Source organism: Alosa sapidissima, chromosome 4, assembly GCF_018492685.1.
Source record: "Alosa sapidissima isolate fAloSap1 chromosome 4, fAloSap1.pri, whole genome shotgun sequence".
Lineage (NCBI taxonomy): Eukaryota > Metazoa > Chordata > Actinopteri > Clupeiformes > Clupeidae > Alosa > Alosa sapidissima.
The window spans coordinates 35,719,789-35,737,288 of NC_055960.1; the positions used below are offsets into that span (position 1 = coordinate 35,719,789).

A 17,500-nucleotide genomic window follows, 5' to 3' on the forward strand; every position below is an offset into this window, starting at 1 on the left:
GCTTTTTCTTTTTTTTTTTTTGTGTGGAGTTTATGCCCTGTGGGGAAGGTGAGATTTTTTTTAAAGCACATAATTAATGTCATTTCTCTCTCTCTCCTCTCTCTCTCTCTCTCTCTCTCTCTCCTCTCTCTCTCTCCTCTCTCTCCTCTCTCTCTCTCTCTCTCTCTCTCTCCATCTCTCTCTCCTCTTTTTCCTCTCTTTGCTCTCTGTTGCTTCATTCCTCTCTTTGCTCTCTGTTGCTTCAACAGGGGTGGCACCTGCGAAGAAGAGCCCCAAACTGGTGAGTACCCTTGGACCCCCCCCCCCCCCTCCTCCCTTGCGTCCTCCTCTCCTCTCTTGTCCTTCTCTCCTCTCTGTTTTGTGTGGGAAGAAAGCTACAGTTGTCTGAAACCCGTTAGAGAAGTTGTGTGTGTGTGTGTGTGTGTGTTGTGTTTTGTTCCATCCATCATCCCTTGTTCGCCGCCGTTCTCTCGTTCCTGCTCATCCCTCCTCATTCCCGCTGAGCCCGTGCGTCTCGGCAGCTTTTTGATGCTCTGAACAGAGACTTTTAATGGCGGGCTAACGGTGGGAGAGGTGTGGGGGGGGGTCGGGCAGCGGACCCGCTGGTGGCGCTGGTGGCTGAGGGGGCGGGCGGTGCACCTGTAGCGAGAATTTGTTTTCATTTTGCCGAAGCCGTCCAGCCAGGCTGCCCACTCCCGCCAGGCTTCGCACATTAGTGGGTTAGCGCAACGCTCGCTCTGCGGGGGACCGGCGTGTGAGGAAGGAGTGTTTGAGAAGAAGGAAGAGACCGGAGGGTGACTCTCTCTCTCTCTCTCTCTCCCTCCCTCTCTCTCTCTCTCCTCCCTCTCTCTCTCTCTCTCTCTCTCTCTCTCTCTCTCTCTCTCTCCCTCTCTCTCTCTCTCTCTCTCTCTCCTCTCTCTCTCTCTCTCTCTCTCTCTTTAATCTCTCCTCCCACTCCATTCATCAGTTCAAGAATTTGTCATGGCAATTAGCGTTGAGGCCGGCTGCACCACGAGTGTCCAGAAGAGGATGGCAACACCTGTTTTTCATTAGGTGTTACCGGCACTTTAGACTTTATAAGTCAAATGGACGCCGTGCGGTTTTATTCAATTTGCCTCTCGGCTAATGACTGTGTTTTGGTGACGCTGCTCACTTTATGAGGAGCGTGTAGAGGGAGTCGAGGCATTGGATGTTGATATGGTTGTCTGGCCTGTGTGTGTGTGTGTGTGTGTGTGTGTGTGTGTGTGTGTGTGTGTTTGAAGCTTAGTTTACTACAGCCATATCTGGAGAGAGTGAAAGTGTGTGCCTGCCTGTGGGCTCAGATGCTACAAAAAGAAATCTGCATCATTTGGTATGCATTTATGCATGATTGAGGCAGAATGCATGACCACATGGAGTGTGTGTGTGTGTGTGTTTGCGTGTGTTTGCGTGTGTGTGTGTGTTTGCGTGCGTGCGTGTGTGTGTGTGTGTGTGTGTTCCTGTTCATGAGCGAATGAGCATTTTTGTAGCTGTTTTGGCTCCAGTATGTGAAGCAAAGTATGGGCTGTAATATGGTAGTGAGTGTCTCAGTGGCCCTCAGTGGTGTGTGTGTGTGTGTGTGTGTGTGTGTGTGTGTGTGTGTGTGTGTGAGCGCAGGCGCAGAGGACATGTGCAAACTGAGTGGGGCGTTTAGATGAGACGGCCTCCATCGTTTGAAGGCCACTGGATTGCATTGCAGATAAAGACTGTTGGAACCTGAGAAGCTTTTATTTTATCTTATGTATCGTCTTTGTGAGCAGGAGCTCATGTTTTTATTTATTAAACTCGTACTATTGACTTGGTGGGACTAGAAATCATGTGATCCTCTTGTGGGAGGGGGTAGATGGTAAGCTGTTGGTATTTTTGTCCTGGGTCTGTTGAGTATATTTAGAGGGTTGTGTCAGCTGTTTTTTAGCAATGTACAGTATGCTTAGGTTAAATTGCTATCTTTTGAAACTAAAGATATTTAATTTACTTGTGCTGATTGTCCACAAACAGAAAGAACGAGACATTATTTATGTCATTCATTTGTTTCTGTATGTATTTGGAGCCAGATGCCATTATGTTCGACCCCCACCTGCTAGTTGATCTTTTTTATGATCTTTTTGGTCGTTTTGTTCAGCACACCCATGGGGAACATGTAGAGTTATCTACTGATTAGCGCTGTTACAGATAATGAGGTCAGTGCGTGGCTTTGATTAAGAGGGTGTCTGTATTGCCTGTCCCCTCTGAGCAGGGGGATTTCTGCTCCTGTAAATAGCATCAGCTGACTGCTGACTGATGGATTTGCATGTTTTCCATGGGCCTGCCATCAAATGCACTGAAAAAAGAAAGATGAATACAAATAAGGCGTTTAAAACTGAAGTGGGATCGGGAGCCTTGCCGCTGGGATTGAAGATGTGGAGCTGCATTTCTCGGTGTGAATTCCTCTCGCACATGGCGTGATGGACGGCATTCAAGGTGTCCAGCGGCTAAGCGGCGAGGCTCGAGGAGATTCGGCAATAAGCACGCTTGATTGCCTCCCATTCACTCCCCTGTAGCTTCCCCCCATTAAGCCTTTGTCCTGCGTATCGGTCCATCTAGAGCCTTATTTGGGCTCTACGTCTCTCCTCTTTGCGTCTACTCGTGTGTGTGTGTGTGTGTGTGTCTTTGTCTCTGTCTCTCTGTGTGTGTGTATCTTCCTCTCCATCTCTAGTGCTCTCTCATCCTTCTCTTCTCTGTATTCTTTCATTTTGCCCTCTCTTGCTCTCCGTTTCAAACTCCTAATCTATTTCTGTGTCTCTCTATCTGGATTTGCCCTTCTCTCACTCTATCCCCCATTTCTCTATCCCCCATTTCTCTCTTCCTCTTTCTCTGATTTGTCCCTCCCTTTCCTGCTCTCTCTCTCTCCTTTGGTCACTTCATTTGTCTCTCCATCTCCATCTCATCCTTTGTTTCCTCTCTTCTCTCTCCCCTGCTACACTCTCTTCCTCACGGCCTCTGTCTCTTCTGATCTCTCTCTCTCCCTCCCTCTCTTTCTCTCCATCTCTCTCTGTCTCTCTCCCTCTCCCTCCCTCCCTCTCTCTCTCCATCTCTCTCTGTCTCTCTCCCTCCCTCCCTCTCTCTCTCCTTCCCTCTCTCTCTCCATTTCTCTCTCTCTCTCTCCCTCCCTCTCTCTCTCTCTCTCTCCCTCCCTCCCTCTCTCCCTCTCTCTCTCCATCTCTCTCTCTCCATCTCTCTCTCTGTCTCTCTCCCTCTTGGATGGCCACAGCAGCAGTTGGAGCGTAAGGACAGCCAGGGCAGCTCGCAGCACAGCACGTCCAGCCAGCGCAGCGTCCACGCCAGTGACTCTCCGGCTCGCGCCTCCCAGGCCCCGACCAGCGAGACGGCCGCCCCCTCCGCCCCCGCCACCCCATGCCCATCCCCCCCCCCGGCCTGCCCCTCCAGGACCCGGCGCCGCCCGCGGCCGACGGCACCCGTCCAGAAGAAGCCGGACCCCTTCAAGATCTGGGCGCAGTCCAGGAGCATGTATGAAAGTAGGCGTAAGTAATTATGTTTTGGTGGAGGGTGCATGCCGCTGACTTCCTCTTCCTCCTCCTCTTCCTTCCTTCTTCCGGGTTTGTACCTGCCGTTATACTGGCTAACACTTTGACTTTGTGATTCATGTCACTGTATAAATAACAAATAAAGCTTATTTGCTTGCTTACTTATTCGCTAGCTTAATTACTTACTCACTAGCTTACTTACTTATTCACTAGTTTACTTACTTACTCCCTAGCATACTTACTCACTAGCATACTTACACTTTCACTATTTGGTTGCTGGTGCAGGTGTTTGCTGTTAAAGCATCTGCCACGACTCCTGTTTCTCACCTGTGGGGCTAAGTCACTCCCTCTCAGCTGTGGCAGCGGGACGCTCGGTCCAGGTGTGATCTTGAGTGGGGCTGCAGGAGGCCGTTTGAAGTGAAGGGCAGCGGCCGCTGTGGCGTCTTTGAACCGGCCGAGCTCTGATGTAAAATGTGAGCGCGGTCAGATGCCGCCCGGAAGAAAAGGGGACACGTTCACACCGACTCGGCAGTTCATCACCTATTTTTGTCCCTTCCCACCCCCCACCCCCCTCTCTTTCTCCTCACCCAAGTTTGTGCTCTTTATATGTGGATGTGTCGCCCTTGAACACCTGCTTTCCACGCCGCCATTAACGCACACACACGCATCAGTGCTCCTTTTAAAGCCCCATTTGGGTGAAAAAGAACCCTGTGTGTAATTGGAAGATGGGCGAGACCGCAGTGCTTGTTTACATCAGGCCAGTAAGGAGGGGAGCGGGTCTCCCTAATTAGCAGGAATCTCCCAGAGCTGTTATCAGGAGAGTGTTTTTTCAGCCACTAATTCCATCCCTTGCCACCTCCCTCCGTGCGCTTCACATGGTGCTGTTCTATTATTGAAGAACCGGAACGAGGCAGAACCGGGGTCCAGTACTGCTACTTATAGTGAGAATTTCTGATTTTTTTTATTTAAAGGGAACATGGAAAATAAGAATGAGTTTCTTATTCTCCTACTCTTATTCTGAAAGAGAGAGAGATGGGAGTCACCAACACCTTTTTTTCGGTTTTGGTGGACTTTTTGTGCTAAAGGCAAAGCCAAATGGCAGCCTTGAGATCATTTGTTGAGGCAGAGCTGTGAGACAGATGAGATGGAGAGAGACCGATGACCTGCCACAGTCTCCTTTAGGCCTGAAAGATCTGTTGGATGGCTCGCCAAACTCCCACAGGAAGGAGAGCGAACTCTTGAGTAGTGGCAGAAAGCTCCGTTAAGAGTCTGTTCTCTAAGTGAGTTTAAATTAAAGGCCAGGGCACGCCATAATGCACTATTTGGTGACTTCTCTGCAATCATTCCAAGAGCTAAATGAAGATGGAGTGATCTGGGAAAATTGCCCAGCCTTTGGTTTCCCACTGGCAGCCATTTTGTTTTGCTCTGGAGTCATGGACGCCACTGCCCCTGGTCCTCCTGTTCTCTCTCTCTCTCTCTCTCTCTCTCTCTCTCTCTCTCTCTCTCTCTCTCTCTCTCTCTCTCTCTCTCTCTCTCTCGCGTCTACATCTCTCCTCTTGCCCCTCTCCACCTCCTTTGCTCTCTGGTCCTCCTGTTCTCTCTCTCTCTCTCTGTTCCTCCTGTTCTCTCTCTCTCTCTCTCAGCGTCTCCATCCCTCCTGCCTCTCTCTTCCTCCTGTTTTCTCTCTGTTCCTTCTCTCGTCCCTCTCTTCCTCCTGTTTTCTCTCGTTCCTTCTCTCGTCCCTCTCTTCCTCCTGTTTTCTGCACGGTTGTCTGGCATCTCTCTCGCTCGGCTGGTCTTGCGGACTACACAGCGAGCGAAACTGCCCCGCTCTACCTGAGTGCCGGGCACTCTCCGGAAAAGAGTAATGGCTTCTCACCACATGCTTAATTGTTGATCCACCGAACAGATTGCAGCCCAAGCTGCTCTACCTCCCCAGCTGCCCCACACTCTCTTCCCCCAGCGCTTCGCCATCTCCCCGCTGTGGGCACTTGTGCCGGGACACACAGGGTGTGTTCGAAATGGGTAAAGTTGCTGCCTTTTAAGATATCTAACTGGGGAGCAAGGCAGCAAGTGCGGTTCGAAATCGAAAAAACTAATTCTGCTGCCTTCTAAGATATCTTAGAATTCCCAAATAACAGTAATTTTTGGAAGCAGCATCGATGCACACTTCATGCTCCCTCCTACCCACAATCCCTTGCGGCAACGTCTGAAACAGCTGTGAAAGATAAACAAACATGGCGGATGACATCGGTAATGGCTGCTGAATCTGTTTAAAATGTCATTTGTGTGACCTTATTTTGCTTAGATTTGTAGATTTGAGATGAGAAATAAACAATTTACTATCTGATTATGCCATTGTTGTAACCATTAATAGCGTCTGGTCTGATATATCTGCCGGCCGTAAAACTAATTTATACCGTTAGCCTGCTAGCTTACGTAAGCTCATTTAGTTTAACGTCAGGCCTTTGCTAACGTCATACCATAGTGTTAACCAAAGATTCTAGAGTGCTACGCTCATTTTTAAAAGATGGCCAAAAAGATGTATTTAATCTAAAGGCATGTCTAGTGAGACAGCTCTCTATGTAGGGAGGCAGCAAAGTCATGTCTAGTGAGACAGCTCTCTATGTAGGGAGGCAGCAAAGTCATGTCTAGTGAGACAGCTCTCTATGTAGGGAGGCAGCAAAGTCATGTCTAGTGAGTCAGCTCTCTATGTAGGGAGGCAGCAAAGTCATGTCTTGTGAGACAGCTCTCTATGTAGGGAGGCAGCAAAGTCATGTCTAGTGAGACAGCTCTCTATGTAGGGAGGCAGCAAAGTCATGTCTTGTGAGACAGCTCTCTATGTAGGGAGGCAGCAAAGTCATGTCTAGTGAGACAGCTCTCTATGTAGGGAGGGAGGCAGCAGGCAGCTGTCTTCCGTTTCAAACAGACCCACAGTCTGCCTCCCTCCCGTCTCCTCCCCACGCTCTCTTCCCCCAGTGCTTCGCCATCTCCCCGCTGTGGAGCACTTGTGCCGGGACACACAGTCTGCCTCCCCCTCCCCTCCCCACTTCTGGACTCCATCGCCAGCTCCCCTCTCCTTGGTGGCAGATCCCCATGGCTCCAGAGCTGCCAGTGCCTGTAAGCCAGAGATGGCTGTGCTCAGCCCTACTTAGCCTCGTCCTGATTTCCCTGTGCCAACCCGTGGAGGTGAGGCCATGAGCCGGAGAGGCCCCTCGCTGCTAATACAGCGGCAGACAGGCTGCCTCCTCATCTCTGCAGGCTTAGCACAGCTTTGCTGCTTTTGGAGGAGGGGAGAGAGAGAGAGAGAGAGAGCGAGAGAGAGGGAGAGAGATGGGGGGGGGGGGGTAGCTCCCTTGTCACTTGCCCTGAGTGATGTGACATGAAATGGATCATGTGTTGCTTGTCCTCCCTTCCTGAACCTCCACCCCATCATCACAGAGTGGCTGATCGCCATGGCGCTCCGGAGAAGGCAAACATAGCTCTGCATCGACAGTGTCCCCGTGGCGATGCTACTGCGACTCCCGCTAATTAAACAAGTCATGTGGAGCATCACAAGACAATACAGGATCCTCTCCTCTTGAGCGTCGCAATACAGGATCCTCTCCTCTTGAGCGTCGCAATACAGGATCCTCTCCTCTTGTTTGACTCGATTAACGAGCGCTATGTAATCATCTGTATAATAACCCTGTGCGAATTTCTCTGCCCCTGAAGGCTGTAGCTTTGCCAGCAAAAAAATAGATTTTGTTATTATGAGTCATTGAGGTGGCATTTCATATCCGAGTCCTCTCGCTTGTGTCCTGTTTTTCATATCCGAGTCCACTCGCTTGTGTCCTGTTTTTCATATCCGAGTCCACTCGCTTGTGTCCTGTTTTTCATATCCGAGTCCTTTCGCTTGTTTTTCTGTGCGCCTGGGCTGCCTCGTAGAGAGTGGGGAACATTGAGTCGGACTGATTGAATTCCTAATCGATGGAGCCGAGACTCAAGGCCTTATTGAGGTCGCGTCTGATTGGAACGAGGCGAAGGAGCTGTCTCTGCGGTCATGGCCGCTTGGCCGTTAGATCCCTGTGTCTGCGTCCGAGTCCGTTAGTGTCTCCCTGCAGTTGCCACTCCACAGGATGCAAACGGGGACGTGGAACTTGGGTGCCGTCGCTCGAAACGTGTTGGACATCCTGGCCTCCAGAAGTAAAAGTCCTGCCACAAATGTGTTAACCATTAACTGAACCAGCCGATCATAAATAGTACAACTCCTCAGCTGATCATAAATAGTACAACTCTTCAGCTGATCATAAATAGTACAACTCTTCAGCTGATCATAAATAGTACAACTCTTCAGCCAGATAGATGGGCTGATCACTAAACTCTAATAGAAGGAATAGATGGCAGGACTTTTGTGGTCTGTAGCTGGGTGGTCCACCTCTGGTTCTTAATGTGTTTGTACTGACCGTATGTCTTGTGTCCTTTTCAGTACCGGACTCTCAGGAGCAAGACATCTTCCTGTGGAGGAAGGACACGGGCTTCGGGTTCAGGATTTTGGGAGGAAATGAACCCGGGGAACCAGTAAGTGACCTACGTAATCCACCTCTGTCCAAACCCTTCTTGCTTGCTCAACTATAGAAAATTGTAATTCTTCTCTGCTGCTTTCACAAGTAGCCATACAAACCTTATGTAACCATCTCAAATAGGTTTGGAGTTTTTGATATTTTAAAAGCCATTTTCTCTCAAAGAGTAAATAATTATCTCTGTCATTATCTCTGATGGGGTACCCCCCCCCCCCCCCCCCCCCCCCCATTGATGATTGCCTTTGTTGTCTGAAAAGACAGTTTTCTTTTCAAATTGAATAGACCAGCCTATGTATAGACTTCACTGACTTTTTTTTTTCACGGTACGATCCATTTTCTTGGCTGTTGCTTCACACCATATTATTGCCCTCATTTTTTGGCAGCAAAACATTTGGCCAAGGCAAACAGTTTTCTGTGGCTTGTTATCCTCTTTGATGTCCAGTAGTTCAGTTTATCAGAGAGAGAGAAAAAAAATATCTGTCAGACCACCCATATTTCCATTAAGCAGTCCAAAAGCAACTTTTCCTGGCCTTTTCATGTGCTGCTTCGTGCAGTGCAGCATGTGATGTAACACAACACACAAGCACCCGAGAGGTTTGCTCATTAGGTGCTAGTTTTGCTGGCAGCCGCACAAAGGCTTGAAGCAGACCACTGAGATTTGCTTGGATGAGGAGCTCTCTGTTTCCCCTGCAACGCCATGGGACGATCATGCCAGGCACTGAGCCAGCTCGCTAAAAACAACTCCTCTCCTCCGCTCCGTCTCCGCCTCTTTTCAGATCTACATCGGCCATATTGTGAAGTACGGCGCGGCCGACGAGGACGGCCGGCTACGCTCCGGGGACGAGCTGATCTGCGTGGACGGCACGGCGGTGGTGGGCAAGTCCCATCAGCTGGTGGTGCAGCTCATGCAACAGGCCGCCAAGCAGGGCCACGTCAACCTGACCGTGAGGCGCAAGGCAGGTTTCGGAGGTAAGAAAAGACACCAACACACACAACCTTATGCCCGTGTAAAACTCTTTAGTCTGACCATTATGGAGCACTTTTAAATGTTTGTTGAAGCTGTTTATAATCCAAAGTAAGGTGCATTGCAGTGATTATAAACTCGCACACACCTTGCCAGGTGAACTATCCAGAATCACCAGTGGCGCTGCAGACCTGGGTGCTGTCGCCATGGCAAAAAGCGAGCCCGCTGCTGACACCATGAAAAATTGGTACATATTAGCATTGTGGGAACTCAAAGGCCGAGTTTCCGATCCGGTGTATTGTAAAGCGCCGCATTATGCAAAGCCTGTAGAAGCGTGGCTTTTCTCTGCCATTTGCGCGGTACAGGATAATAGGTGTTATTCACTGGCGCTCGTATTAAACTTTTTCTTTTCGTGGGAGATTTTTTTTCTTCCTTCTCTCCCTTCGTTACATCTCCAACGTCCGTGATGCTCAGAGCTCTTAATAGAATCCTGAATAATACAGTATGTGATCTAATTATTCTCTCCTTACCAGACAGATTTTATTTAAATGAGACGTCTTACTGTAGCACATGTTAATGGGAGAACGCTGGAGTCCTAGTCCTCCTAATTATTCTCTCTACAGCTGTCAGTTAGCTATGTAACACTCCAAGAGAGAGAGAGCGCAGGGCACCTCGCAGTGTGCTTGGCATATTTCATTTTCTCACAGCTCAAGCAGTGGAGGTATCAAAGCGCACACTGAGATTTATCTTATCAAGGGTCTAGGAGATGAAGGGGAAATGGCTGATGAGGTGCCCCAGCCTTGAGGCAAATAAATAGCCGTCCATAAACCTGATTGAAGGAGTCTCGGACCTCTGCCGCGCCCACAGAGTTGACGAGGAGGACCAGACAGGACTAGTTCTCAAAAAGCCACCAAGCTCATAACGCTAGTCCATAAGCGGCGAAGACCCCAGCGAAGACCCCAGCCTTTTTTGATGCATCTTTCTTTCTCTCCACTCCTTAAAACATGAACATACTGTAGATGGTGGGAAAATAGGTCAGAGCTCTGCAGATAGCACAGCCACATTCCCCCATAGACCTGCATGTTGTCATCGCAGTGTCGTCTCGTCTGGTAAGGCAACAGCTTCATGTTTGAGGCTGCTTTTGAAAATGTTCTTCGTTGAGGGCTGAAGCTAGAATCATGTTGTAGTTGGTGTGATCACAATATGACAAAAAAAAAAAAATACTTTTTTGACACCGTGAAATAAACATGTTGGCTACCTACATGCTAAACAAATTTGATCATCACTCCTCCATCTATATTTTTCCACCCATTACTTATCCTTTCATTGATGCTCATCTTAGGTACATTTCAGTGTGCAGAGAACATATATTTCTAATATTTCTATTGCTTGGCATCTTTACTTGGTTCACTCATAAACATAAACATACACATGACCTGATATTTATGTACTAATGCACTATACTTTTTACACTTTTTATATGTGTACACACACTACGGGCTACTTTACCATCCGTTTATCCAACCCATTTTCTTGTGTGTCTCAATCTATGTTCCTGGGAAAGTTAGTTTCAAATCCTCCAAAAGCTTCAGTTAATCTCTCCGGCAGCTTCTCTCTACTCTCTGTGTCTCTGAACTTAAACTATCATGCGAAAAAGGCAGCTATCTCATTAGCAAAGAGGATTATAATAAGATTTTAGAGAACTCAACGCTTATGATTATTTTATAGTATTTGTTTGCTCATACTGTACTGTAATTCATGCTGTAGGCCTATTCCTTGCATTCGAATATAAGTACATTTTGATTCTGTCATTTTTCTTCTGACCTAATGAGGGTATCAAACACACGCATTAAAACCATGCTAAGCACAAGGCTAAAGGAACTTGTTATTGATTTTCTGTTACACAGACTTCTCAAACCATCCATTTTTTGCCCAAGTGCTCATTCAGTCTCCACTCTGGAGAGTTCGCAGGAGCCGAGTTGATATTTTAAGACGTCTGTTTGCCTGACGTTGGAAGCTCAGATTCAGATGGGCAAACAATCCGAGGCGGAAGAGAGATCAAGTCGCAGTTAATTTCTAATTCTCCCGGACTCTGCTATTATGGTGGCCATGTATTGCACACTGGGTCACTACCTCAGCATCTGAGACACAATCCATATGCATTTGTGGAAGGTGTTAGGGGGTGGAATTGAGAACTTTTTAACTCATTGAGTGCCAAAAACGTAATATTACGTTTTTCCTTCCCATGCGCTGAGTGCCAAAAACACTTTCCCTGTTACTTACTTGTGTAAACTTTCACTTCCCGGAAAGTTTACACCAGTAAGTAACAGACAACACTTCATATTTCATGAAAGACGTTATATCTCCATTTCTAGAAAAAAACAGTGATTTTGATGAAAATTAGCCACTGTTTAGCTTGGGATTTCTCAGGAACAGAGGCGTGTAGAAATACACGGTTTGCACCCACCGAGAGCTTAAAGTCTCACCTTTTAATCGAGCCATTGTATGTGTTCATAGCTATAACACAGAATATGCTGTGGCTGTACAAAAATCATCAACAATGGTCTAGATTGCTGGCACTCTAGGACAAAGCTCCCGAAAACAGCTTGGCATTCAATGAGTTAACGTCATCTTCATCATCTTCATCTTCCTCAGTGAAAGTGGACGGTGAGGTGCCACCCTCGCCCGCCTCGTCCCACCATAGTAGCAACCACGCGCCCTCGCTAGCCGAGGACAAGCGCACTCCGCAGGGCTCCCAGAATTCCCTGAACACGGTCAGCTCCGGCTCGGGCAGTACCAGCGGCATCGGCAGCGGCGGCGGCGGCGGCGGAGGGCCGGGGCCAGCAGTGGTCAACACGGCCGTGCAGCCGTACGACGTGGAAATCCGCCGCGGGGAGAATGAGGGCTTCGGCTTCGTCATCGTCTCGTCTGTCTCGAGGCCCGAGGCGGGCACCACCTTTGGTAAGATCATGACGCACTCTTGTGTGTGTACATACACACACACACACACACACACACACACACACACACACACACACACACACACACATCCAGACAAACAATGACATTTTCTTCAGTGCAGTATAATTCTTAGTCTTCGTATAAAGAAAAGAATGAAAAATTCATACATTTTGCACTGATTGTAATTTCGAAGTTGAGGAAGGTTTTATTAATGTAATTTCCATGTGAGTGGTGTTAGCCACACACACACACACACACACACACACACACACATACATAAACACAAAAATGCACAGTCACAAACCCGTTGAATCAGACGTTCTTCCAGCTCTCTCTCTCTCTCTCTGCATGGCCTGGTGTCCTCCACTGCATTACTGTACTGTCCACTGCTGCTGAGCTCTGTGTTGGACCTCTGGCTATTTGTAGTTTGGGTTACCTGCCACCTTCACTACACACTGTCTGTGGGAGACCTTTCTGCCCCTTTTACAAGCTGTGGATTGAGTTGCTGGACGTCGGCTCTCTTGTGATGAGAAACATAGACAAACAAGAACTTATTTAGAAAATTGGGGGAAAAGATATTAGAAGGGTGAAGTGTCTATGCTCCGCAGGTGAGTTTTTTTTTTTTTTCCCCTCATACATCTTGTTTGCTCGACGCATTAAAAATCACACGCTCCTGATGAGATCAAAACAAGCTGCGAACGCGAGGGCGGATCGCGGAAGGCTCTGTAGTTGTCGGTTTGAGGCTGAGGTGAAAGCAAGCAGAAGCAGCTTTATATAACGAGAGGCCTCAGACACTTGGGCTCTCTGCTGATGTGCACCATAGGCAGAAAAGACCGGCGGGCTGAAGCTGTGTGTGTGTGTGTGTGTGTGTGTGTGTGTGTGTGTCTGCATCGGACTTCAAGCTGGCTCCTTGTCTTTGAGGCACAGCTAGCTGGAGCCACTTGTTAAAAACTGTAAAAGAACCCTCTGCCAAAACAGATCTAATGTCTCACAGTGAGTGCAGAGGGAGGTAGTTCTGAGAGCATGACAGGTGTAACAATGTTATTTTAAAACACTGTCATTCCGTTGTGCTGAGTATTGTAGCATGGTCCTCCCATACCGAGAACACACTCACACACTGATACACTCATACACTCACACACTCACACACTTAAACACTTACCTAAGCAGTAGACAGCTTGATGTTTCAGTACTGTGTGAGTGTTTCTGAGTGACTGCGTTTGGGTGGGTGTTTTAAAACATGTTCCCTATCCGTTCTGTCAATCAGTCCTTTCTTTGGGCCGGTGTGCAGGTGGGCTGTGCCTAATCAGTTTGCGTGGTGGCGTTGGTGAACTAACCCTTTAATATCCTGTTTCCTTCTCTCTTCTTTCTTCTCCTTTCCCTTCCTCTCCATTTCATTTCGTCCTCTTTCCTCCTGTCCCACCTTCTCCTTTATAAAAAAAATCATCAAACACACACACACACACACACACACACACACACACACTGAAATGCTGGTGCTGAACAAAGCTGGAAACGCATGTGTGGCCATGCCCCACAAAATAGGTCGCATCATCGAGGGCAGCCCAGCTGACCGGTGCGGCAAGCTGAAGGTCGGCGACCGCATCCTGGCCGTCAACAGCTGCTCCATCACCAACAAGTCCCACTCGGACATCGTCAACCTGATCAAGGAGGCCGGGAACACAGTCACGCTTCGGATCATCCCAGGGGATGGTGAGTCCGACTTCTTCAGAATTCGACTTTTGGGAAAGTGGAGAAGGGAGAAGTTCACATGCAGTGCAAGTGAAGGAGGAAATATTCATATTTTCTTTCCACAAGTCATGCATTTAGGGAACTGATTTCCATGTATTAGTCTTTTCTCCCCACTTAAGAAGTGTGTGAGTTAGGGAATCTGTCGACTCAGCACAGAATTGTGATTTAGTCGCTTGAAAATGTTGGGAAAAGGCTGAGAGAGACAGAGAAGAGGGAGGAGATGTGGAGAGCCATCTGGACGCTCAGAGGATCTCTATATTTGGAGAACAGGAAGTGTGTGTGTGTGTGGTTTGGAGACAGTGCATTGGCTTCCCATGTATCCAGCATTTAAGTTGCATAACCAACTACAGAATAAAAACATCTATACTTGGGCTGTGGGACCTGTGAGACAGCACAGATAAGTAGCTGTGTGGATAACGATGGCTTGGCATATCACTCTGATGGAGATCAGGGATGAGACGGGCATGGAGTGTGTGTGGTGGTTTGGAGGGAGGGGGGGTTGTCATGTGCTCAAGTAGCTGACCTGTCTGCATTTAAAGCTGAGGAGAACAATTCATCTGTTACACCACACATTCATGCCTCTACTTCAGCTCAATTAACACACACACACACACACACGCACACTTCTAATCTTCTTTGAAGACTGTGAAGATGCCAGATTAAGCCTAAAAGACTGAATCACGTTGTGAAACACAACAATGAAGTTTACATTTGACGCACACATGGATGCAGACACACACACACTTAAGAGCAACATAATCAACTATGTTTGCTGATTTAAAGACCCACACACACACACACAGTTAAACAACATAGTTAAGTTTACTCTTTACGGATGCACACACACAATTATACACACACAGCATAGTCAACAAAGCAGGCTACCCTTTACTGAATCATGCAAACATCACACACACACACACACACACACACACACACACACACACACACACACACCATACACACACTCACTGCATCCTTTATACACAGTGCTTGCTGTCGAAATGGCCTTCTCCTCCACTTTAATTAAAACAGGAATTATTCAGGGGAAAGTTGGAAAAGCCAACGCTCTAAGACTTTGGAAGAGTTCCATTTTTGTAGTTCTCTTTGTTTCATGTTTGATGAAAGTGTTTGGGAGTGTTTGGGTGTGATGCGATAGCCAGAGATTGCTGCAGAAAATAGCTGCAGGGAAGGAGGGAGAGAGAGAGAGAGACGGGGAAATCAAGAATGAGCAGGAAACTGGAATAGTATTGTAAAGAATGGTCTGTGTGTGTGTGTGTCTGTGTGTGTGTCTGTGTGTGTGTGAGAGAGAGAGAGCAAGAGAGTGTGTTTTAGAATTTTTGTTTTTTGTCCAAGGCCAAAGCTTGTTCACAATGGTAAGGTAAGGTTTTCACTCTCCAACCCACAAGGAAAGGTTTTCACTCTCCAACCCACATGCACACAGCCTCTCTCCTCCATTTTTCCTCTCTCTCTCCTTCTCTCTCTTGCTCGCTCGCTCTCTCTCTCTCCTTCTCCCTCTCTCTCTCTTTCTCTCTCTCCCTCTCTCTCGCTCTCTCTCCCTCTCTCTCTCTCTCTCGCTCGCTCTCTCACACACACACACACACACACACTCTCTCACAAACACACACACACACACAATCCCCACCCCATGCGAGGTTTAATGCGAGACTAGCTAGCAAGAGACGAACATCCCCACTCGGCCATAATGCATGAGGCTGTGCAGTGCTGGATCCGCCAGCTTCACAGGTCACACTTTCATCAGCCCAAGCAGGCGCCTCATCGCCCTGCTGGATTGAAAGCGGCCATCAGGTGCCCCAGTGAGATTGCAGGACACCTCACAAGGTCATTTTCCACCAACCAGTGTGGTTTCCAAGAATGAAATTACATTTATGTATCTGTCTGTGTTTTTTTTTTTTTTTTTCCCTTACATAATTCATTTGTGAAACAAAGATCAGTGTGCAAGCCTGATCAGCATACATGTTTTTACAGTGAAGATTTTTTAGAAGAAAAAAAGACATTGTGGGTAGAATGAGCAAATGACATCAGGTTTTATTTTTTTAATGCCAGTCCACTGATGCCGAGATTTACGCCACTGAGACTATCTGCTCAACAGGCGGGAAGGACATATCAGTCTCAGTCGCACAAAACCCCAGAACGCCACCCTATTGGTTAAGATGGGACTACGGGCGGGACGGAAATTGTGGCGAGCCAATGGACTAAAAGCAGGCCGGCGGAGTCATCCGTCCAGGGAGAGCTGCCCACAGTGGGCACAGAGGACTCCGCCCAGGGAGAGCTGCCCACAGTGGGCACAGAGGCCTCCGCCCAGGGAGAGCTGCCCACAGTGGGCACAGAGGCCTCCGCCCAGGGAGAGCTGCCCACAGTGGGCACAGAGGACTCCGCCCAGGGAGAGCTGCCCACAGTGGGCACAGAGGCCTCCGCCCAGGGAGAGCTGCCCACAGTGGGCACAGAGGCCTCTGTCTAGGGAGAGCTGCCCAAAGTTGGCACAGAGGCCTCCGCCCAGGGAGAGCTGCCCACAGTGGGCACAGAGGCCTCTGTCTAGGGAGAGCTGCCCACAGTGGGCACAGAGGCCTCCGCCCAGGGAGAGCTGCCCACAGTGGGCACAGAGGCCTCCGCCCAGGGAGAGCTGCCCACAGTGGGCACAGAGGCCTCCGCCCAGGGAGAGCTGCCCACAGTGGGCACAGAGGCCTCTGTCTAGGGAGAGCTGCCCACAGTGGGCACAGAGGCCTCTGTCCAGGGAGAGCTGCCCAAAGTTGGCACGGGGTATTGATGACGGCAGACAAAGAGCTGCGTGGAGCCGGGGCAGAATGATTTGCTCGTAAAACGAGGGAGAAGGTGCACGACTGCAATTACTTGTTATTGCCGGCAGTGATTCATCTGCGCCCAATGAGCGTAATGGAGGACTGGTATTAAGTAGGTACCAGATGCAGCCATGTATCACCGGTCCAGTCGGAGTGGAGTCTGGGAGGGCAGCGCCGGAGGTCAGCAGAGGGGAAACGCTCTGGTCGTGATTAGAGAAGCAGCGAGCGGCTAATAAAACTGCATCGGTCAATAAATATTGTGAGATATTGTTGTAGACTCATATCGGCCGGCTTTCACATAGATGCACTGCTAGTGGTGTTTTAAGTTGGACACGGTCTGTTCACTATATTTCAGTACAGACATGCAGTAATCTAATTCCAGAAAGCCACAGATACGCTTAAGTGAGATGAATGTGGAAATGGCTAGTAAATAAAATGTTTCATTTTGTGGGGGAAAATGGTTCTAGCTCCACTCAACCAATATGTGAGTGTCTCTCTCAGGAGGTCTCTCTCTGTGTGTGTGTGTGTGTGTGTGTGCGCGCGCGTGCGTGCGTGTGTGTTTTTCTGACTCACTGTGTTTTGCTCCTTCTTCCAGAGTCGTCCAATGCTTCACTGCTGACCAATGCTGAGAAGATCGCTACAATCACCACCACACATGCACCTCAACAACAAGCTGCACCTGAGCCTAGGCAAGTCTCACACACACACACACACACACACACACACACACTTCTCATCTTCTTTGAAGTTGCCGGATTAAGTCTAAAAGAATTAATCACATTGTGTCTGTCTTTGTTCTCCACAGTACTGTGAACACACTGCTTTGACCCACAGATAGTTACATTTGTCATTATTTCAAATCAATCAAATATTTTCCTATTTTTTGCAACTTGTGAAAGT

The 17,500-nt window shown here is 48.4% G+C and overlaps 1 protein-coding gene across 1 annotated transcript in view; it reads left to right on the forward strand.

Moving 5' to 3' along the window:
* Positions 1 to 190: 190 nt before the first annotated feature.
* Positions 191 to 17,500, forward strand: part of magi1b (membrane associated guanylate kinase, WW and PDZ domain containing 1b) — a 26,582-nt gene continuing 9,272 nt past the window's right edge. The window contains exons 1-7 of the mRNA XM_042090300.1: positions 191 to 280; positions 3,269 to 3,539; positions 8,011 to 8,102; positions 8,881 to 9,073; positions 11,724 to 12,029; positions 13,575 to 13,742; positions 17,196 to 17,289. Of these exons, the coding sequence (XP_041946234.1) occupies positions 3,524 to 3,539; positions 8,011 to 8,102; positions 8,881 to 9,073; positions 11,724 to 12,029; positions 13,575 to 13,742; positions 17,196 to 17,289 (869 nt within the window). The 5' untranslated portion in view covers positions 191 to 280; positions 3,269 to 3,523. The remainder of the gene's footprint in view (positions 281 to 3,268; positions 3,540 to 8,010; positions 8,103 to 8,880; positions 9,074 to 11,723; positions 12,030 to 13,574; positions 13,743 to 17,195; positions 17,290 to 17,500) is intronic.